The 24,353-nt window shown below is 38.6% G+C and overlaps 1 protein-coding gene across 9 annotated transcripts in view; it reads right to left on the reverse strand.

Annotated features, from left to right (window-relative positions):
- The window catches only part of LOC126092469 (1,5-anhydro-D-fructose reductase-like), a 142,498-nt gene that overhangs the window by 49,104 nt on the left and 69,041 nt on the right, over positions 1-24,353 (reverse strand). For all 9 annotated transcript variants that reach the window (XM_049908077.1, XM_049908080.1, XM_049908078.1 and 6 more), the window contains exon 5: positions 3,860-4,116. In XM_049908077.1, the coding sequence (XP_049764034.1) occupies positions 3,860-4,116 (257 nt within the window). The remainder of the gene's footprint in view (positions 1-3,859; positions 4,117-24,353) is intronic.

A 24,353-nucleotide genomic window follows, 5' to 3' on the forward strand; every position in this document is an offset into this window, starting at 1 on the left:
TGACATATGATACAAACAGAAATGCATATTTTAGTCCATCCATCTGAGAGTGCAACACACCCCTTTGTAAGGCTGTTAAGTAAATGAAAGGATATACTTTCTACTCAGGCTGGTTCATAGATGTATCCTGGAGACACTTTCTATGGGAAGTTGGCACACCATAAACAACATTGGTGACAGTTCTACATAATATAATATTTTTTAATTGGTGAGGAATCTGCTAGAAGATTATCTATTACAGCTATGAACAAAGATTAATTTGATGAAACACTTGCTAAAGAAGCGTTCTTGCTGTACTTGGTGTATTTCACAGGGTCTCTGAGGGGTATAAACCTGTATGTATATAAAGCTAAATAATCAATCTTGTTTGTGAACAGTGTAATCACACTGAAATTGTGATGTAAGTCAAAGTTTCACTATGTTTTGTTAAGTATTGTTATATATGTGAACCGTGCATTGTCAAAATAGTGGATGCTTTCATATGCGAGACAGACTGGAAAAAAAAAAGAAAAAATTAAGGAGGAACAAATGCTGCTTGCACAGCAGCAGCAGTTATATTGTTATGAAGGCTGGAGAACTTAGCTAGTTGTACACAGTGTTGCTTATGAGTTACCTGCCTAAACGATTGTATAAATACAGAAGCCTGAATTTATTTTTCAAGTGTACATGAGTTCAATCAGATACTGTAAAAAAGAGGGTCAATAGCTAAAAATTTTGACAATAACGTAAATAAGTGCTAGAACGTCAGATGAGACTGCCAAGTGATATCATTCCTGTACCAAAAATTGTTGGATCAGTATATTTAAATATAGTTACTATTATAAACAGACTTTCTTACCTGTGATTGTTCAGCTAGTGAGGTGAGGACGGGGTTTATGTAATGTCACAAAATTATTAATGTTTACATTCGTATACTCACTGCTAGCACAATAATGGGTAAAGTGTGCCATTAATACACTGTTATTTCAGTTTTTAATTTTATTTCAGAAGATTTTATTAACTGTAGTGTTGGCTTTCACCTTAATAAGTGATGGGACCCAGTGATTTCTTTTAATATCTCCAGAAAGATTGAAACGCCTTACACCGCATCTAGTGACAGTTTATTTTAGTATTTTGAACCATGACACAAGTGCCTCCATGCCTCAGATGAAGCAATACTTGACAGAGGGCATTAAACTTGGCAGATGGCAGTTATGCAGTGGTAATACCTATGAGCATGTGCCACTGTGCCAACTTTTGATACAAATGTAGCAATGTGTGAAGAAGTTGCTGTTATCCTGTAAGATGACCAATATGCTGGTGAGAATTCAGCTACCTTAAAGTTTAAGATGTTGAAGGCAAGATTTAGGCTGAGTTTGACCAGTGCGAGCAGCAATGGAAAGGGATGGGGAGGGGGGGGGGGGGGGGGGGGCTTTGAGGACTGCCTCATGCTTGCCATCAGAGGGACAGCCAGAAGCATGTAAATGGCTGTTTTTCCCATGGAAGCTGGCAGCCAGGGTGAACTCCTGGCTGGCAGCAAGAAAGGGACAATGTAGGAAAAGTGTATAATGCCAGTTTTAGCCAATCATTGATAAATGTGATATCCAAATATTCTTAATTCTGCAATAATTTGATGGTTATTCATAGCACAAATACAAACAAACCAGCACAATCACAGCACTGAGATACATCTATTGCAATATTAATATTGTATTTATCTAAAAAAAACTACAGGACTTTATTAATAAACAAGGTATGAGATGAAACCCTGGCACAACAGCTATCATTCCCCTATGCCCCACATTTACACCTATTTTATTTATTGAGGCACTATCAATTTTCTACCTTTATTAATGACACATGTCAGATCATCGAATACATCATAGTTGCACAGTACATGAATACGCGAGGGCAAATCTCCTAATGTACTATACATTACCATTTTCTATTTGTCAAGACTGATAATCAATATTTAATTTACTTAATGAATAGTCAGTCTGGCCAGCATTAAGATCAACTGTAATTTAAAGACAGCAAAGTGTCCATATGTTGTGATGATATAAGTAGGTTGAGTAAGAGAAGACACTTCAATAGATCAGGCTAAGATCATTTACTTATATATCGTGAATGTTTTTATCATTTTCATTTGTTATAATGTGAATGTGCAAGTTAACTTTACAAAATATTTGTGTATAAGTTTTTATGAATAGTATGTAGTGTTTGGTATCAACAGAATCGTAAAATAATAAGTTATCACTTAAAACATACATGTATATATAATTTGTACATTGGGTTAATAATCAAATGGCATTCCATGTACTAGATTTTAAGTAAAACTGTGGAGCAACAGTAGGGAAACACACATTTTCACTGATGTGAGCAGTTTCGTGCTCAAACGTTCTCACTGGCTCTGGGGAATGAGGTAGGATTATTGGAGCACTTGAAAAGACACGCTAGACACACTGTGGAGAGACTCATTGTGAGTAGACATGGTAAGATTCTTAATGTGTCAGATGTACGTAAAGTCTTGAGTTCTGAGTGGCAAGTGGCTACAGATACTTTAACTTTTTCTGGCAATTATAAATTTTTCAGGTGATGTGGGACCTTGTCTCAGGGACTCTGTTTTACAGTCCAACAATGTTTAGTTGGCCAAGGTGATTCTGCTACTTCACTTTATGCATTTGTGCAAATTTTACTGCACTGGAGAGTCATTATTAACTTTGATGCATATTTAAATACTACCCTGTGGGACCACCATTTATGTTTCAAAGCTTAGTCTGATTGAATAAATCAGTAAATACAGTTTAAAGCTTTGTTGTTGCCTGCATCAACTGTTCACTTGAATTTACTACTTTTCATTTATTATTCTTATTTTAACATGTTTCAAACTGAATTACTTAATAATTTGCATCATAAGCCAACGCTTGGATAATTCAACTTCAGCATCACAGACAAACATCTGCCACATCTGAAGTATCACTACCATTTCCATCTTTCACTACACGAGTCTTTGATTGGTTTGATGCAGACAGCTATGAATTCCTCACCTGTGAGAAGCACATCATATCAGAGTAATACTTGCACCCAACATCCTTGATTATTTGTTGGAAACATTCAAATCTCTGTCTTTCTCTGCAGTTCTTAGTCTCTACAGCTTCATCTAGCACCATGGAAGTAATTCCCTGATGCCTTAACACATCTCCTACCATCCCATACCTTCTTCTTGTCCATGTTTTACCTCCTTCTTGTCCATGTTTTCCACACATTCTACTACTCACTGATTTTGTAGAGACCCTCCTCATTTCTCATCTCATCAGTCCACCACATTTTCAATATACTTGTAAAGCATCACATCTCAACTGATTTGATTCTGTCCTTTTACAGTGTTACCACAGTCCATGTTTTGCCACAATACATTGGTGTGCTCTAAACATACATTCTCAGAAAATTATTCCTCACATTAAGACCTATGTTTGACACTATTTGATTTCTTTTAGTGAGGAAAGCCCTCTTTGCCTGTGCTAGAGTAATTTTTATGTCCTTGTTTCACCCATCATGTGTTACTTTGCTCCCAAGGTCTTAGAATTCCTTCACTTTGTGTACTTTATGGTCACCAATATTGATGTTACGTTTATTGCTAATCTCAATTTTACTGCTTGCCATTACCTGCGTCTTTCTTTGTTTTAGTCTCAGTCCATAGTGAGAGCTCCACTGGGACTATTTATTCCATTTAATACATCCTAAAACTCGTCCTCACTTTTGTTGGGGATGTTAATGGCATCAGAAAATCTCATTATTGATATCCTTTCACCCTGAATTACAGTCCAACTCCCAAAAGTGACACTGGTTACATCTGTAATAAACTACTGTTTAAGCTTACTTGTTAACATCGCCTCCTCTTGCACGTACTACGTTGGACAACTGTGGAGAGCCCAAGGGAGCATATGCACAGACTGTCACATCGAGTGCTTTGCAAAAGGCAGCCAACTCCCTCTGCTGGAAGTAGATGTGCAGCTCCACCTGCAGATTGGCTGGCTTGATGCGGGCAGCCTGCCAGATGCGTTTGATTTGGCTAGAGTTGAAGTTTGACAGCCCGATTGAACGAGCTCTACCGGCATCCACTTGAGCTTCCATTGCCTAGACAATGGCAAAAATTAAACAAAATTTAGTGGAAAAAAATGGTTCAAATGGCTCTGAGCACTATGGGACTTAACATGTGTGGTCATCAGTCCCCTAGAACTTAGAACTACTTAAACCTAACTAACCTAAGGACATCACACACATCCATGCCCGAGGCAGGATTCGAACCTGCGACCGTAGCAGTTGCGCGTTTCCAGACTGCGCGCCTAGAACCGCTAGACCACCGCGGCTGGCAAAGTTAGTGGAACAAAGACTGCTAAAGTAATATGTTTCACCTTCATAATACACTAGCAAACCCAGCAATGCTTCACAATTGCTAAATATCTATGGGAATCAGATATATGACCTAATCTTGAGTATCCTTGGCAATTGAATTAGGATGCAAATTTCAACATCTCATTCCAGTTTTCCTAGCTACAATGGCTTGAAACTTGAACTTATAATAAATACTACATGACATAAATGAAAAACATATCAAAAGTTCCTTGAGCGATTTGCTTTAAATTTTTACACAATACTCTAATAAACATTCAGACAAACATAGGCTATACTTTTTTTAATAACTATTTACAGATTTTCTGTTAAAACCAAATGCGTGAAAGAAGATGCTATGCTGTGAAAATGTGCACTTTTGTTTTCTTTCTTGTAGTCAGTTTTAATTATAATAGCTGGGCATTCAAACCATTAGACAAATTGTTTATCCCATATACTGTTTCTCCATATATATAATTTTTAAAAAATTGTATGCAGAACAATGTGCTGTTTTGTTTTCTTCCTCATAGTCAGTGTTAACAGAAAACCCATACCATATGAAAGCTGTGTTTATGACTTATTGGCTTATAATCACAATGCTGCTGCACAGGCTGAATCGTCTGAAACATTGTAATGCTCTGTGTTCGCAGATTAAAACTCCTTAAAATAATATCACTCAAGCTACTATCCTCAGAGGTCTCCTGCATACCCCAAGTACCAATGAACCCAACCGATTTATCCATTCAATTTAAGGTATCACAGTTGAAATAGACTGCAATAATGGAAATGAAACCATGCATTTTTACAGCACAGCTTTTGCTTTCTCGTAGTAGGTTTTAACAGAAAACTTCCACACAGCTTTTGCTTACTCACAGTAAGTTTTAACAGAAAACCTTCTCACAGTTGTTTAAAGAAATATAAAGCCTATATCTGACCAAATTTTTTTAAGAGCAGTGTGCAAAAGTTTGAAGTAAATCAGGCAACAACTTCAGGATTTTTTCTGAAAATGTTTCCTCTTCATATGTAGGCTATGCACACCTGAATATTTAATATAAAATCATGTAAAACTCTGAAGTAAGGTCAAGGACTTTTTGAGATTTTTGTTAAAAATCTTTCCCATTTATATATATTTAAAAGGGAAAAACAATACATAGGCTATAACATATAGCGCTTTTGTGTCTTGTCTCCAAATCAACCTGATTTCTTCTGAGTCAATTTAGTCATGTTCCACAAAGTTCAGTCACAAGTCTTCAATTATTTCTCAGTTGTAAGAAGCTTTTCATTTCATAAATCACAAACAGAATTACTTCCTTTCAATGAGATACATTTCAAACTAGAGTGCTATGGTCATGTAAAGTGCTCGACAGCAGGCTGTTCCATGTCAACACTGTGTGCACAACAATACTGGCTAGTGTGTAGGTAAATGCCACTGTAAAAGAAAAATTCTATCCAAGTAAAGAAAAATACAAACATTTTATTGCATTTGTGGAATGACATATTTTTCTTATTCGGCTATGACAAAACATTTGGGAAAGATGAGAGAGATTATGTGATAGATTATGTTCTGTTAGATTTTAAAAAGAGAAAACAATGAATCATTCTTGAATTTAAAAAAAATACACCTATGTAATAACAAAAATGATAAAATTATACCTAAAGGCATATTCTTTAAGTGGTTTCTGTTTTGTCAGCAATAATGCTGAAGGAAACGCAACAGCATCTAGAGATCAAGGTATTATAAACAGAAGCCAGCCACGGTGGCCAAGTGGTTCTAGGTGCTTCAGTCCAGAACCGTGCGACTGCTGCGGTCACAGGTTCGAATCCTGCCTCAGGCATGGATGTGTGTGATGTCCTTACGTTAGTTAGGTTTAAGTAGTTCTAAGTTCTATAGGAGTGATGACCTCAGATGTTAAGTCCCATAGTGCTCAGAGCCATTTCAACCATAAACAGAACAAAATCCTCTCCTTGTCTATACATACATCTGTATTAATAAAAGGAATAGCTACTTTGGCAGATTTCATAGTTGTGTTTATTGGAGTAACATAATATGACTTTTTGAGCAATTCATTAAAAACTTAAGAAATTTTAGTACAGTTTTTAAGTTTTGACATTTGTAATAATTAAAAAGAAATTGCAACTCAGGATCCACACACCACAGTAGACTTTATCAGCATGAAATATATACTAGGAAATTTGAAAAAATCTAACACAAAGTTTTGAAAGAATAATATAAAAATCATCTCCGTAAAGACAACATTAGAAAAAAAAAATACTACTGATGAAGCTTATCCATTACAGATATTTTAGAACCCATGACTGTTAATTGAATGTAAATACATACAACTGCAACCAGTCACTTTCTTGAATAGTTATTTACTATTCCATGAACCGGTTTCCGAACCTTTTCAGGTACATCTTTAGACAGTTTTTGGAAGTTAAAAAAAAATAAAATAAAATAAAATAAAATAAAAAATAAAAAAAAAATTAAAAAAAGGTTCAAATGGCTCTGAGCACTATGGGACTTAACATCTGAGGTCATCAGTCCCATAGACTTAGAACTACTTAAACCTAACTAACCTAAGGACAGCACACACATCCATGCCCAAGGCAGAATTCGAATCTGCGACTGTATCAGCAGCGTGGTTCCTGACTGAAACCTAGAGCCACTCGGTCACAACGGCTGGCTTGGAAGTTACATATCTATTTCTAGCATAATGCTGGGTGCTGGCTTGCAACAGCATGGGCAGCTTTTTTCTATTACTGTCCAGCTCTCTGCTTCAATTTTGATGGCTAGCTGGTACATCACATCACTCACTTTTACGTAATAGTATGTATTTACACTGTGATAGTGAAGCTTTGCCAGCATCCAGCATGTGCTATACACATATGATAGCAAAACTTTGCCAGCATCCAGCATGTGTTCCACACATGTTATACATATGCTGCATGCTGCCGTGCATACAGCATGTGTTATACACATGTTACATACATGCTGGATGCTGGCAAAGTTTTCCTATCACAATGCAAATGTGCATTATGCTACAAATAGATCTGTAACTTCCGAAAACCATATAAAGATGAACCTGAAAAGGTTTGAAAACCGGTTCACTGAATAATAAATAACTATTCAAAAAAGTGACTGGTTGCAGTTTTATGAATTTACAAAAATACAACAAATTACTGAAGAAAGAGAACACATAAAAACTTTCAGGAATTTATGAAGTTTCACACCATGAATATGAGACAAAATATTTAGGCCAGATAGACAGAACTTCAAGAATATTCCTACCCAAGTTATAAAAATGTTTCAAGCATACATTTTGAAAAGTAGAAACATAATATAGGCTCTATTAAGAACAGATAATGACCTTAAATGTAAAGAAAATAAGTAGACACTTAGACATTTTAGACAAAATAGGATTCTATGGGTCAAAGAGGAAGGAAATTGAAAAAGCAGAACAAGTTCTCTATCAAAGCCTATTTCAATATATAAGACTAACTGCTCACCTTGCTTTCACCTACCTGGCATCCCACATGCATCTCATTCATTTTTATTAATGAACATAAATGCAACTTATCTTTATTTTCTGCATTTCTTCACTATACTTGTACACTTAATTATTGCTCCTATTCAACAACTTCCTTGTTTAATGTATCCACATCATCATGCCCTAAACTACTCTCCCCGGCCCATTGGTCTTGAATCCTCATCTAGAAACTTTGTATGAAACTTATCCAAGAGCACATGTGAAGAAAATGTACGAGGGTTGTTTTTTAAGTAAGGGCCGTTCGCGCGTATAGTCCCGTAGTTCGCGCGGACGCCGCAACAAGCCACCGCGCCACTTGCCGGCACCCTTCCCGTTCACACTGATGCAAGTTGCAGCTCTGTAGCTGACATGTACGCATCGCTGTGCTACTTTATAATGTTTACGATTATTGAATCACCCGCCGCATGTGAGATACGATCAGTGATACGTTTTTTGACCACAAGAAGCCTATCAGCTGCAGAAATTCATCGTCAGTTAACAGAAGTTTATGGCTTGAATGCAATGAGTGAAGGTAAAGTGCATCAATGGATTAGAGAGTTTAAAAATGGCCGTCAAAACGTCCAAGACGAAGAACGCTCAGGCCGGCCCTCTGTGATCACTGATGATTTGATGGCTGCAGTTGAAACAAAGTTTCGTGAGGACAGAAGATTCACAATTTCCACTCTTTCTTTGGAATTTCCACAAGTTTCAAGATCGCTTTTGTACAAAATTGTGTTTGAAAACCTAAACTTTAAGAAACTGTGTTCTTAGTGGGTACCCAGACTCCTCACAGAGGACCACAAAGGGAAGAGATTTGCCACTTCATTGGACTTTTTGATTCGTTACGAGGAAGAAGGGGATGACATGTTGAGTCAAACTGTCACTGGAGATGAAACATGGGTATCCCATATCACTCCCGAAAGCAAGTGACAATCGATGGAATGGTGACACACAACCTTACCCGTCCAGGTCAAAGCCAAACAGACGCTGTCAAAGCGCAAGATTATGACAACTGTGTTCTGGGACCGGCGCGGTGTTTTGCTAGTGGACTTTATGACACGAGGAATGACAATCAACTCAGATGCCTACTGTGCAACTCTAAAGAAGCTCCGCAGAGCATTTCAAAACAAAAGGCGCGGCATGCTGACAAAAGGAGTTTTGCTCCTGCACGATAATGCTAGGCCTCACACCTCTCAAAAGACTCGGGATTTGATTGATTCTTTTGGCTGGGAAGTTTTGGACCATGCACCATACAGCCCCGACCTTGCTCCTAGCGATTTTCACCTTTTCCGGTACCTGAAACACCATCTTGTCGGGCAGCGCTTCAATGACGATGATGAAGTGAAAGCGGCTGTGAACTCTTGGCTGTCGGAGCAGGCGGCCGAATTCTTTGAAGAGGGAACTAAAAACTTAGTTGTACTGTATGACAAGTGCTTAAATAAACAAGGCAACTACGTAGAAAAATAGGTAAAAGTGTGTAGAATCAGAAAATAAAAGTTTTTTTACAGAAGTATTTGTATCTTTTTTTAAAAATAAAAACGGCCCTTACTTAAAAAACAACCCTCGTAGAATCCCTGAATATGAATTTTTTTACTCTCAAATTCACCTCTCACTATACTTCATACTCTAATGTTCACCGTCAAGCTGAATGTACTGTGTCATATAAAGCTACACGTAGTGAGGCTGCATATTGTAAGGGTAAGTCTGTATAATATTTTTCTTATTTATTATAACAGCAAAAAAGACATTATTTTTCAACATTGTCACCAAGTTTTCAGAACTCATCATTCCTGCAGATGGTTAACCATGGAATTGATGTTTAAAGCTTTCCAGGCGTACTGATTGTTCCATAAAAACACGGGAGAACTGCCGGATATCAGTAACTTCCTGCCACGATATTTCGGCGCAGAGTCTTCTGGCCATCTTCAAGTGATTGCCACTGTAGTAGTACTGGCGAGTACGCACTGAGCTCCACTATTTAAATCCTTCTGAGGGACATTGCGCATGCGCTGCTCAGCGTGCGCATTCATAATGGCTCCGTGTGCTGCGCCTCGCGCCCTCCACTGCGATAGCCTGGCGTATCGGTGTCAGGTCCATTTCCATCTTTATGCAGATAACTACGTTGACTACAAAGTTTCTCTATAACAGGATTCCAAGCAGAGTTCAGCTGATAACTGGTATCTCGATTGATGAGAGTCTCGTTGTCAGACAATCTTATTTCCACAGATTCATTGATAATCGAGCTCCAAAAGTTTGAGGTATGGGCCAAAATTTTTGTGTCGTCGTAATTCATGGAATGGTCTGTGGAAATACAATGTTCGGCGATTGCGGACTCGGTGGGTTGGAGAAGGCGAGTATGCCGTTGGTGTTCCACAATGTGTTCCTACACAGTTCGTGTTGTTTGCCCTATATATGATTTGCCGCATTCACACGGAATTTTGTAAACAGCTAGTTTACACAGGCCCAGGTCGTCTTTAACGGATCCCACCAGTGATGAAATTTTGGAAGGAGGGCGAAAGATGACTCTCACTTGATACTTTCTCAATATTCTGCCTATCTGTGAAGAAATATTCCCAATAAATGGTAGATAAACAGTCGACCTGAAGGCCTCTTCCTCTTCCTTGTTCCGTCGTTTGTAGGTCTTCATCACTCTGTTCACTTGCCTAGGTGAAAAGCCATTCTTCAAAAATACTTTTTGCAGGTGTTCCAGTCCCACTTGAAGACTGTCGGCGTCAGAGATAGTATGGGCACGGTGGACCAAGGTTTTGAGAACGCCCATTGTTTGTGCTGGATGGTGGCAACTAGTAGCTTGTAGATACAGGTCTGTATGAGTGGGCTTTCGGTACACCGAGTGACCAAGTGTGCCATCACTCTTCCGTCGCACCAAGATGTCTAAAAATGGCAGACAACCATCTCTCTCTATCTCCATGGTAAATTTTATGTTTTCATGTATGGAGTTCATGTGACGTAAAAATTCTTGGAGACGGTCCAGACCATGAGGCCACACTATAAAAGTGTCGTCAACGTACCGCTAAAATACTGTCGGTTTAAAAGTGGCAGAGTCAAGTGCTCTCTCCTCAAAATCCTCCATAAAAAGATTGGCCACCAGGGGAGACAAAGGACTCCCCATGGCGACACCATCAGATTGTTCGTAAAATTCATTGTTAAATATAAAATATGTAGAGGAGAGAGTGTGCTCAAACAACGCTGTAATGTCTGCACCAAACATATTGCCAATGAGGTGTAGTGAGTCCACCAGAGGCACCTTTGTGAACAGTGAAACCACATCAAAACTGACCAATAAATCACTACTTTGCAGTTGTAGTGAGCGAAGTCGACGGATAAAATCACCAGAATTCTTTATGTGATGTGCACACTTGCCTATCATTGGTTTGAGCAAAGATGCCAAGAATTTTGCTAGGTCGTAGGTGGCTGCTCCAATGTTACTCACAATTGGATGTAATGGCACATTTTCCTTGTGGATCTTAGGCAGTCCATATAGCCTAGGTGGAACTGAACTGTTTGGTTTCAGTCTCTTGATGACCTCCTTCGGTAGAGAACTATTTGATAAAAGTTCTGCTGTTTTTCTCACTACTCGACTCGTGGGATCCTTATCGATTTTGCGATATGTTGAATCACATAATAAAACATTGATCTTATTAATATAGTTATCCCTTGGTATGAGGACAGTCGCGTTTCATTTGTCAGATTTTAAGACTACTGTATCCACATCTGCTCGTAAGTTACGGAGGGCTATCCTCTCCATGGGCGAGATGTTATTCTTCATTGGTGCACCCCTGGTCAATACACGGCAAGACTCTCGACGAACTTCCTCCGCCTCATCAGTATCAAGACGGCGTACAGCTTCTTCGATGGCACTGATGAAATCCACTAGCGGCGGTGAAACAGGTGTGGGAGCAAAATTCAGTCCTTTTGCTAGCACAGACACAGTCGCGTCATCTAAAGTTTTCTCTGCTTGGAATCCTGTTATAGAGAAACTTCGTAGTCAACGTAGTTATCTGCATAAAGATGGAAATCGACCTGACACCGATATGCCAGGCTTTTGCAGTGGAGGGCGCGAGGCGCAGTGCACGGAGCCATTATGAACGCGCTCGCTGAGCAGCGCATGCGCAATGTCACCTCAGAAGGCTTTAAATAGCGGAGCTCAGCGCGTACTCGCCAGTACTACTACAGTGGCATTCACCTGAAGGTGGCCAGAAGACTCTGCGCCGAAATATCGTGGCAGGAAGTTACTGATATCCGGCAGTTCTCCCATGTTTTTATGGAACAACCAATGAATTGCTTTTGATTAGAGATCTGGGCTGTTTCCATTCCATGCTCTGGCATGTGCTAACCATTTCAAAATGGTCAATCCATGGATCACTTCCAGTGATGATTCAGTTAAAAAACATTTCACTCTTATTGGCATGGAAGTGCAGTAGTTGCTGACCGATTCTCATATGATTGTTCTTTATTGAGTTGGTTTGGTACTCCTCTTCCAAAGAATTCATGACACCTGAGCCTGTTACACATGATTTTATATTCAGGATCACAATTAACATGCATCAACAGTCGCTTGTCAATGATTCAAAATCAGGTCATGAACTTGCTCAATGTTGACATCAGTAGTGAATGTGACTGGAAGTACGCCTTTAGACAATAAAAACAAGAAAGGGACAGAGGGACAGCCACATTTACTTTGCAAGAGCAAAAAGCAAACTGATGTGACAACGTCGAGACCTACCACGAGACTAAAGACAACTGTGTTATCTAGCTGTTGACAAGCTCCAGGGAAGTCAGTGAGGACCACTATTGACATCTATGTACATTAATGATCTGACAGATATTGTGAGCAGCAAACTGCATCTGTTTGCCGACGACTCTCTAATGTAGGAGAAAGTCTCCTCTTTAAGTGACTACAGGAGGATACAGGAGGAATTGGACAAAATTTGTAATTGGTGCAATTAATGGCAACTTGCTCTAAATATGGATAAAATTAAATTAATTCAGAGGAGTAGGAAAACCATGCCTGTAATGTCTGAACACAATGTTAATAGTGTGCTGCTTGACAGTCATGGAAGGAGTATATAAGATAGGTTGTAGGGACGGTAAATGGTCAACTCCAAATAATTGCGAGATTTCTAGGAATATGCAACTCATCTTAAAGGAGACTGTGTACAGGACACTTGTGTGACCAATTCTTGAGTATTTCTTGAATTTTTGGGTTCGCCTCCAGGTCAGATTAAAGGGATACATGAAAGCAATTCACAGGCATGTTACTAGATTTGTTATGGGAATCTCTCAAGATAAGAAGTCTTTTCATGTAACATCATGAGAAAGTTTAGAGAACCAGACTGTAGAATGATGTTACTGCCACCAACATACACCTTGCTAGAGGACTTTGAAAACAAGATAAGAATACTCAGGACTTGTTTAAAAGCACATAAACAGTCATTTTACCCTTGCTCCATTAGAAATTGGAATAAGAAAGGGAAATACTAACATTAGCAAGAAGTACCCTCTGCCATGCATCATATGGTAGCTTGTGAACTATGTATGTACATAGGTGCAGATGTACTTAGATCTTTAACCTCAAGAAATTTAAAATGAAAGTTCAGTTACTTATTGAATTACCCTCTCACACCTCATCATCACATCAAGTACCCCATAGGATGAAAGAAACCAAAGCAATTAGTCTGCTTAAAGAGCAGGTAAATGCAGCTATGAGGTGCTCAGAATTTATTTGAAACTAGTGTGAAACATGTTTACAAATAGTACAAGCTAGGAGAAAGCAACATGTGGCGCCACCCTGGAAGCAGTAAGCCAATAAATTCTAGAACAAATGCCAAGTCTGTTGTAAGCAATATAGAAACAGTACCAGTTGTACCCAATTCAAAATCCACATCCAAAGTGTGGTAATCAACGCTATACTACTACGGGTGCATAATGCTGTGTTTCATGTAGCGTAAGCAAACTGGTTTCCCAGTTGGGCATCTCATTATTTAACTGTCTGGCTGCTGCAAATGTTCTTACTACATGATTATCTGAGCTCTGTGACATTATCAACTAGTATGTGTACCTGCACCAAGTAGCCTTTGTCTTGACTTCTACTTCAGCTCGGGCTACCAAGGTGGCCTGCCTCCCCCTGTGCTTTCTGCTTCTGTTGCTCTAAGATATGTCACAACCAAGGTGAACATTACTGTTGGTGTAAAAATTAGTTTCTGACATTAATGGTTGTTGCAAATCTGTAGAAATTTACAGATGGCTTTTCCTTTGACAGTTTTTGATGCAATTTTGCTAACCCAATCTGACAATTGTTTTGCTTTCAACACACATCAGTAGTGCAGTGCTTCTTCACAGCACAACTCTGATAATAGCCAACATACTGTATATACAGAGGGAGAGGAGAAAAAATAATTGGAAAAACCGGAAGTATAACCCAATACCTTGCCACAAATGGTACAGGAAACCTGTTGCCATTCAAAAAGGCTTCTAGTCATCTTGGAATGGATAAATACAAGTACAGGTACACTTTGGTTTTCATGGGAATCTCAGACAATTCTTCCTACAAAACAGTGACAACTTCAAGAAAAATGATGGTGATGGATAGTGATCATGCACCTTTCTGCCCATAGTAGATTACAAATGCTCAATAATATTGAGCTCTGATGACTGTGATGGCTAGGGCAGATGTGAAACATTCATCCTCATGCTCACAAAACAAGTCCTGGACAATGTGAGCTGTATGAACAAGGACAATGTTGTCTTGGAACACAGCATCACCACTGGGGAACAAACACTGTGCCATGGGATGAACCTCACCAGTCAAACTGGCCACATAATCCTTGGGAGTAATACAAACTTGCAGAGTAACTGTGGGATCCCTGGAATACCATGATATTGCTGCCCAAATCATCACTGAATCCCTGCTGTGTTTCACTTTTGGGATTAAGCTTGGCCAGAATTACAAACAGAGTGAAACAAGTCTTGTCCTATTGAATGACTTTCATCCATTGCTCCAAAGCCCAGGATTTATGGCTTCGACACAATTTTCAAGTTCTGGGCATTTGCATCCCTGATGAGTGGTTTCCGAATTTCAGCTGACCTTCCTATTCACTGCTTATGGAACTCACTTCTTGTTGATATGGTACTGACATTGTCTGCACACGTTCTTTCGGTGGTGATAGGGTTTTCAAGTGTGATATTCAGTTCTGCATGGATTTTTGCAGCTGTCATCAGTGTTTTTCATAATCCTCTACAATGACCATCTGTCACAATCACTCAACATATGTTTTTATGTTGTGACTTAGTAGATGAAGCTTTTGTGATCATCCTGTATGCAATATAAATCTTTGATATGGTGCCTGTTCAAACACAAAGCACTTTCGCTACCATGGTTATGGAACCACTCAATGTATGAGCACTAACAATTTTCCCATGTTTAAATTTACTGAGCATTGACATAATTTCATTCACAATTACACACAACACTGTTCTAACCACAAATAACAACTGCAATAAGAACACTGCACAGATGCTGCTAATTGTCAAATAGATCAACACAACCTGCAGGCGTGGCTAGCACTTGCATTTACGTTCAAGCAAACATTTCTCATGCTGTTTCCATATTTTTGTGCAACCTCTTTTGTAGTCAAATGCATCCTGTTGTTTTGTATGCTGAAATAAAAATACCAGTTACCTGTGACATTGTTCTCATATATTTGATTTCTTTGTGAGCTACATTGACAACTGTTTAATTTCACTTTTATTGTATCACGAGACTAACTGAGTGCATCATCACAGAAGGAGAACAGATTGCTTGCCTTTAATAAATAGGCCTACACTATGTGAACAGTACATCCCTGGAACAGTTCTCATCCTGTAGGAAAATTTGCAATGTGTTTCTTAAATTTCTGATAACCTCTAGCCCAATGTAAATGGACAACATAGTTCGCTGTCATGCCATTACAATATTTCATAATTTTAATGTAACTTTCAAATTCAGGCATATGTAATCTTAAATGTTTATCCTGTCCTATGTGTTTTATGGCACAACAATTCATCTATAAACAGCCACACAGCCTAAAATGTGTACTGGGCCTAAACACGTTATAAGAATGAACAAAAACTGTACATTTTGTGTGCAATTGTGCAATAAAATCTCCAAGGCAATGGAAATCAAGGTGTATGAATATTTTGTTTATATATGAGTAGTTACATATCATAAATACATGATCACCTACTATTTTTATCTGATGCAATGTGTGCCGTTTTTTTACTTTTGTGTACTTTACATACAAAATAGACAACTCAGCACTTCGATCTGTGTATTTTTCAGCACAGTATCTTCTGTCAAAAATAATATTAAGAATGATAGAATGCTCTGATCATTCCCTAGTTGACAGCTGTGTCCCAAAGTCAAATAATTAAATGCGTGACTAAGAGGACAAAAATCTTTTTCTTTATAATCAAATTTGTCATTAAACCATGCTTTCGTTCTAAGTGTTTCATTATCACCTTTGGATTCTTCGGCTGATGAATTATCAATTCAAAAATAAGTCTCTACTGTTACACCTGCTGACATCAGGGCTTAGGACTTACCTTCAGAGTCTGTGGATGAGCTATCTCTTATATTGACTCTGAATAATTGCTCATTATGAGTATGTCCATGATCTCATCCTCAGTAGAATAGTTGATGAGAAAAACATGATGATGCTAATCCTAATCAACAGTAAAATGTAAATTGAAGTTAAATGCAGGAAAAAATGAAACAACAACAACAGAGGAAGTGAGGAAGTAGCCTAACACAAATTAGCAGCCAGCACTGTGAAAAACTACTGAAATGTGAGTCAAAGTGCTGAATCAGCTGAGAAAACAAAGGATTTGCTCATCTAAGATTTACCTCCTGGCAGGTTCCACTGGCAAGTGGCTCAATGTCCATTCAGCATCTCCTTTTGAGGTGACTGATAAATTCCACCTCCATATCATTGTCCACCAGTGGGATATCCTCACTGCTATTTGGTGGAGACACAATAGCAAGCATCTATGAAAGTACTTGAAGGACAATGAAAACACAAACAGATAACAATGTGTTCAACATACGCAAAAAATGGAGGTCGGAGGATTTCACACTCTGTAAAGCAGGATAGATTGTGTTCTGTGGCAGATCTGACAACATTGTTCAGTGATGGTGCTGGCAAATGCACAACGTTGAACATGGGGCTTTGCAGCATACAATCTCTACATTTTCCCATTTGAACATAATGACATCATCAATTATGATTTCAGTGGCCACGGGATCATAGAGATTGGAATGTGGATCAATGGACACACGTTAGCTGGTTGGATGAATCACATTTTTTATTACACCAGGTCAATGGTTGTGTCCAATTATGCCACCATCAAAATGAACAACTGCTTGAAACATGCACACTCCCATATACAAGCTGGTGGGGCAGTAGTATATTATGGAGGTCATACACTTGGGCTTCCATGGAAGAAGCAGCAGTAATCAAAGGTTAATTTTAATTTTAATAATCAACAGGCTGTTGATTATTGAAACTAAAATTAATATTTATACAATTGCTGACAGGGCCGTGAAATGCTGAAGATATTTAAGTACTCAAAGGCACCCTGACTGCTGCAGACTATGTGAAATTTTTGAAATGGTTGAGTATTCAGCTAGGTGGTGTTGTGATATTTTGTCAACCTTTTTTTTCACCATCTTCAGGTGGTCCTGATGAGTGCTTGATTCCACTGGGTGCTGTCTTATATGCCCCTTCCCTTCCTGCCTGTTGTCAATCATCGGCCCTTGGTGCCTGGGCATGGCTGCTCTGCTGGTCAGGTGGTGGGAGAAGAGCACTGGTTGGATCCGAGCCATGGACCTCAATCTGTATACCACCATTACTGAGATCACATTGCTGCTGGAATGGAGATGCTCCTACATGGTGTGACCCCAACTCTTCAGTTGGCATGGTGTGAATGCCAGACTGCCTTACTTAGTTGGAAACCACTGTTAGTAAGTATTGGTACATCATATAATCAGATCTCTACAAATTCCTTCTAAAATGCAGTCCCCAAATCTTTGGCCTGTTTTAACAACTTTGTGTCACTGTAACTATCAAGAAGGCATATTGAAACATAATGCCTCCAAATTTTTTATTCTGTTCTTAATATTGGCTGAGATATTACATGTCATGCATATTACTCGGGCGACTTTCCCATTTCACTGATGCAAGTTGCAATACTCTGCCACTGGAGGGCTATAAACTGTTGCATGTAACATGGCAGCGTGTACTGTAACTATGTCGATACGTGAGAAACGGCATTCTGTAATAGAGTTTCTAACTGCAGGAAACATGCCTCCAATTGAAATCCATACAAAAATGAAAGCTGTGTACAGTGATGATTGTATTGCCACCTGTAATGTGGGACATTGAGTTGTTCGCGCTCATAATGAAGGAAACAGTGGTGCTAACCTCAATGTGTGTGTGACAGAGCTAAGAGTAGGTGACTGCATATGACAAATAACGAGACTCATTGGAATCAGGCTGATAAATTCATCAGAGAAAAATCATTCGATAACACAGATACAGCTCTCAAGTAATTGTGGCATATCATGAGAGAGAATACAGCCCATCACTGCAGAACAGTAGTAAAGAAAACTATGTGCGTTGTGGGTGCCTGGAAAGCTCACTCCTGACATGAAACAGAGGAGACTGGACATCTGTCAACAATTTCTCTTGCATTTTGAGAGTGAAGATGATGGTTTCCTTAACATTGTGCCAGGTGATGATGCTAGTTTCACCATTTTGGTTTCAAAAACAAGAGAGCATTAATAGTGTTCTGCTACAAACCATCACCAATGCTGACAAAAGTTCTAGACCAAGCTGTCAGCAAGCAAAATCATGCTCACAGTGTTCTGGGATGTTCAAGGTGTGGTGCATTTGGAATTGTATATAAAGGCAGCACAATAAACTCTGCAAGATCCTGACAGCACAAATTTGAAGAGTTTGTCCACACATGGAGCACCCTTTCCTTTAGCATGACAATGCCAGACCACTCACGATTACTGTGACATATGTAACATGTTTTCAAAACTTGAACAACAGTTTTGAGGACTTTGCTTTGATAGTGATGAAACGGTGCAAGCAGAGGTGAGGTTGTGGCTCTGTCAACAAAGTGAAACATTCTACAGTTAAAGTATCAACAAACTTGTTGGGAGAAATGTGTTCATCACTAGGATGTCAATGTTCTTTCCTACACAGTCCAGGTCATCTGGCCTAAGTACATTTTTCCAGACCAGACTCCTCATTTTCTGAGTCCTAAATTGTCAACAGAATTCAACAGGGCTTTCATTCTGGGTGGGCAAAAAACACAGCTGACATTATATTTTCAGATATTTCTCCCAATTTTTGTTGACTTGTTACCAGCATACAAGATAAATGCTGTCATAGCATGTTTCTTTTCTTTCTCTGCATGTTGTAGCTTGGAATCCTTTGTTCTTATGACATAATGAATAAGGTGGTGGTTGTATCCATTCTTCTGTAAAACTGTCTGCTGGTGCAGCAACTCTCTTGTTAAGGGGCTCCGCAAAGGCTCAAAATCATGAAAAGTTCAATTTTTACTTTTTTGCGTTTTCTGAATCTGCAGACTATTACCTTTTAATAGATGTATAATTTATTCAATTCCGAAGACTACAACTATTTTTAAATTTTTTTTTAAATGTGTTCTACATGGGCGTGACCCACTGTGGTGCTGTTAAACTGCTGTCAAATGGTGTTATTATTAACGTCCGTGTTCATCAGGTACATTTTAGTGATGTGAGATAAAGTATGTGTTGTGGCTAACCTGTGATGGTTCAATATATATCGCTGGTGTGATTGTCGATTGTTTCATGTTTATTTACTCTGTCGTTATCTCGAAAATATTCGTAATTAATTCTGTTTCTTGAGTCTCTGTTTTGTTGAAGTATAATAATGAGTAAAAGTAAAGTTATTAGAAATCCTCTGAAGGCTTTTAAGAAAAGGAGAAATGTTGGAAAGCCAAAGGTATGTGTTATTACTGTAAATAATAACATTCTAACATGGTACGAGCGATGCTTGCTTTAGACAAGGAACGCCTTCGGGCTGCAGACAGGGCTGTAAAGAGTCTAGAAATACAAGCAAGAGTAAACAGGAGGAGGAACAAGAGGAAGCTGGAGTAGGAGTTTGCAGAGGATGAAGATAATCCATCCTATGGACCTGGAATGCACTAAAAAGTTAATCCAATCTTTGTCGCTCGATTCCCAAAACTTTTATTTTCTCATACTAATTACATGTTTTCTAAGGATCTTCCAAACATATTTGTTTCAAACTTTCAGTAAATGTTACACGGTACCTTCTGCATAATTTAACACAGCCTTTTTCCAAAAAACTGTATATTTTTGAATATATAAATAAAAAATTGCAAAAAAATGTTGTGAATTTTCCTTACAATTGAAAAAAATCATCTTTAAAAACTGAACTAAAATTTTGTAAAATCCCTGTGTTAAGTTGTAGCCCATATTCCAATAAATAATCTGTAAAAAGTTCAACTTCCTACTTCAAATACTTTGTGAGGAAAGATGTAATTTATAAGCGTTATTTTAACATTGCAAGTATAGGGCGTTCCAGAGCCCCTTAAACTGTTTTGATCAGAAATTTTGTGAGTTCTGTGTGGTTTACAGTAAACACTGTATCTAAGTTCACCATTTGGTCTCTTCTTGACTAGCATGTCGAGGAATGGAAGTTGATTATTTTCTTCTATCTCTATTGTGAATCTGATGTTTTGGTGCAGTGAATTCAGATGATTCAAAAAGTCCTCTAGATGATGTCATCCATGTTGGCAGATTAACCCTTTAACCACTCTGGACTTGTTAACACACGCACCTTTGTACCTGTCCATTTGTGCTCCGAACAAGTTCACGTGCACCACCAGTCCTTCTACCTGGTACTCTGAACATGTCTACGCGCATAAAAATGTTCAGAGCACACAGGGACAGGTACAAAGGCGTGCGCGTTAACATGTCCAGAGCAGTTAAAGGGTTAAGAATGTATCATCCACGTACCTGAAGAAACACAATTGTTTGTGGTCTGCTGAGTCAAGGACGGGTTTCTCCTCCAAATGCCTCAATAAACATGTTGGCTATCAATAGTGATAGCGGTCACCCCATTGCCTCTCTGTCTGTCTGATTATAGAAATTACCGTCAGACGGACTCTAGAATGATTACAAAGAGTCTCATTATTGATGGTCAAAACTTTTCTCCTATAAGGTTAACTGTGGCTCATAGATGGTACCCTAAAGGAGAGAGAACCTATATTGAAGGTTACCAAGTCAAAAGTTCTGAAGGTTGAATCAAATGTGCTGAGCTGAAGATCATTGTCACGTGTTTTGCCATCTCATACATTGGTGCACTGATGCTGCTTATGGTGGGATAGAGTGGCCTCCCTTCTTTATGGAGTTTACATAATCTGTGAAGTCTAGGGTATGCAGTTACTCATGGACAAAGTCTTTATGCTATTTTAGCTTTTCTCTTCTTATAGTTTGTTGGATTATCTACTACCCATTCTCCTGTATGCACCATCCTCTAGTAAGTTGTACATCTCCTGCTTGTATCTAAATGTGGTCGCAGACTGCTAGCACTGGGAAAAGAGGTACTGATGGAAGTACAGCTGTGAGGATGGGTCAAGAGTCATGATTTAATAGCTCAGTGAGTACAGCAAGCAGAGCACTTGTCCGTGACAGGCAAAAATCCCCAGTTCGAGTCACAGTGTGACGCACAGTTTTAATCTGCCAGGAATTTTCAAATTAGTGCACTCTCCATTGGAGGATGCAAATTCATTCAGGATCTTTCTGGTTGATCCCTGCACACCAACAGCTACACTCAGCATGGCATTACAAAGAGCACAATGGATGGTAATTTCACTGAAGCATATAGTGTGTGTTCCACCCACTTCATTCATTGTCACAGATAGAGATCAGCAAGAACAGCAGCTAGTATGACAGAGCAAAGCTGCACAATTAGTCCAGTTTTATGGGACAAAAATGAATGGATATACGGGATATTTCTAGATTGCTCATAAAAATGTATTCTTGAATTTTTTTAATGCATTTTCATTAAATACCTGGTAACTGCCTTCAAATGCACCCAAATTACGGTTTTTCACATTTTCAATGGTTCACGTCAGATTTCATAATGAAATATGCAAATTCATAACCTACACAACTCTTAATTTCTGCTATGTGGTTTGTGTGCATCCCTTCATCCTTCTTGCTTATAGTAGCATGGTGACTTACTTCATCTAAAACCCATGTTATCCATCATAATGCACAGTTCACCCAGATAGGCTAATAACTATACTGAATTTTACATTAAAATATTTTTGTGTATTGTTCAAGTATAATTAATAGTGTGACACAAAGCAAGATCCAAAAACTATTCAGAAAAGAGAAGTGGAAGGTTGACTTAGAGATGCATAAAGTAAATGTATCAATGAAATTTGAGTTGTATAAAAGTAGGAGGAAAGACAGACAGGTTTGAACAGAAAATAGGCTGAAGGAAAGGAGTATACTAATCCCTCTACTTTTCATCACTGTTATGGATAATACATAGCAGAAGTGGCAGTGCTAATGGGAGATGGAAGTATGAAAGCAGTGGAATATGCAGATGGTTCGATGGTATGGGGGAAATGGAGGAGGAGAGGCACAAGAGAGGTAAAAGTATGGGAGGAAGCAGTGGGACAGTAGGGATTGAAATTTAATACAAAGAGGAATAGGATGATACAAGCAACAGATATATGAAGTACTTGTATAATTCATAGTGGGCTAAGAGAAAAGTCAGGTGGTTGCTTCAGCAGAGGTTGTTTGATCCCGTGAAATATGAACTGCTTATAATCTGTTCTCTATGTTCTCACTGTGCTTAGCCAATAAGGGCTGTGAGTGAGGAACTGTGTCAATTGCTGGCCATCACTGTAGAGCGTTGGCTCCCAGCCACAAGCCCTTGCTCTCTGGTGCCTGTGTCCAGCTACCAAGGACACACTTCCTTCCTGATTCCTTTGTGTGCTTTAGTTCTCAAATGAAGCAAAGGAAAATCCAGGCTAGAATAATGGCAATATTATGGAAAGGATAGATTGCTATTCACTATATAGCAGAGATGATGAGTCACAGACAGGCACAACAAAAAGACTACCAAACAAGTAAGCATTTGGCCAGAAAGCCTTCTTCTGAATTAGATAACACGTGTGTGTGTTTTGTCTAATTTGGAGGAAGACCTCATGGCTGAAAGCACACTTGTTCAGTTGTCTTTTTCTATTGTGCCTGCCTGTGAATCAACATCACCGCTACACCGTAAGTAGCAATCTATCCTTTTCATAATAATGTCATTAGTTCTGAAGTGAGTAACTTAAATTTCTAATGGATCACATCTTAAACTCCTTTCATTCATAAAAATCTACTCCTTACAGTTTAACGCCACCTGAAGATGCTCACACCTTGACTATCCTGAATGGGCTCACGCTGCACCTGAACATGCAGTGTTTCAATAGCAGCTAGAAAATTGTACATTGAAATGGTACTGCCAATGTCAAGTAATATTGTAGAACACACTACATGACACAAATGTACAGCCTGACACATGTGTACATTAGATATTTATAATTGATGACTTTAGTCTTTGCATTGACTTTTGGTTTTGTATACCTAATTTTTACTTTTGGATATTTTTCAGAGAATTTTCCTTCATTTAAATCTTGTAATTAGTAATTGGATGAACTAATAATAAAATTCAAGGCAGTCAGTGACCCAAAGGTCGGTTTGAAGAGCTCAATGCTTTACTAAACATGGTCCTATGGTGGTATGCTACTTCCCTCCTCTAACTTTCAAACTGACTTAGCCAGCCAGTTTAGGGGGTGGGGAGGACAATCTAATGTGGATTCCAAACCATGGTGCTCAGATATTAACAAAAATTGCAATAGGCAAAACAAGTGATTAGTAACACATAGAAATCCTGGGACAGTTCAGGGATTGAACATGAGACCCCTGCATCTATCATCTGACACCTTACCCGTAAGCCTTCATTGATAACACACATATATGGGGCAGTGCATTGTTCACATCAATTAAATCTTACAAATTCCTCAGCAAAGAAAAGTTTTTGAGAAACTATACTTACAATAAAATAAACATGATGCTAAAAGTTTGAATTTATTAGGCTAATGAGGAAATGACTGAATTAAAAGAAATGAAATGTGGACATGCAAATGACAATAACTTCAACAAAAAAAGGAAGTGTTGACAAAATATCATGATAGTAATTATCAACAAAAATAATCTATTTTTGAAAATATAACCTTGCTGGATGAAAGTCTACTCATCAAGCTGTGGCAGGAGAAAACACAATGAAAGTTAAGTAAATGTGCAAGCTTTTCAAGCCAGAG

Source organism: Schistocerca cancellata, chromosome 7, assembly GCF_023864275.1.
Source record: "Schistocerca cancellata isolate TAMUIC-IGC-003103 chromosome 7, iqSchCanc2.1, whole genome shotgun sequence".
Lineage (NCBI taxonomy): Eukaryota > Metazoa > Arthropoda > Insecta > Orthoptera > Acrididae > Schistocerca > Schistocerca cancellata.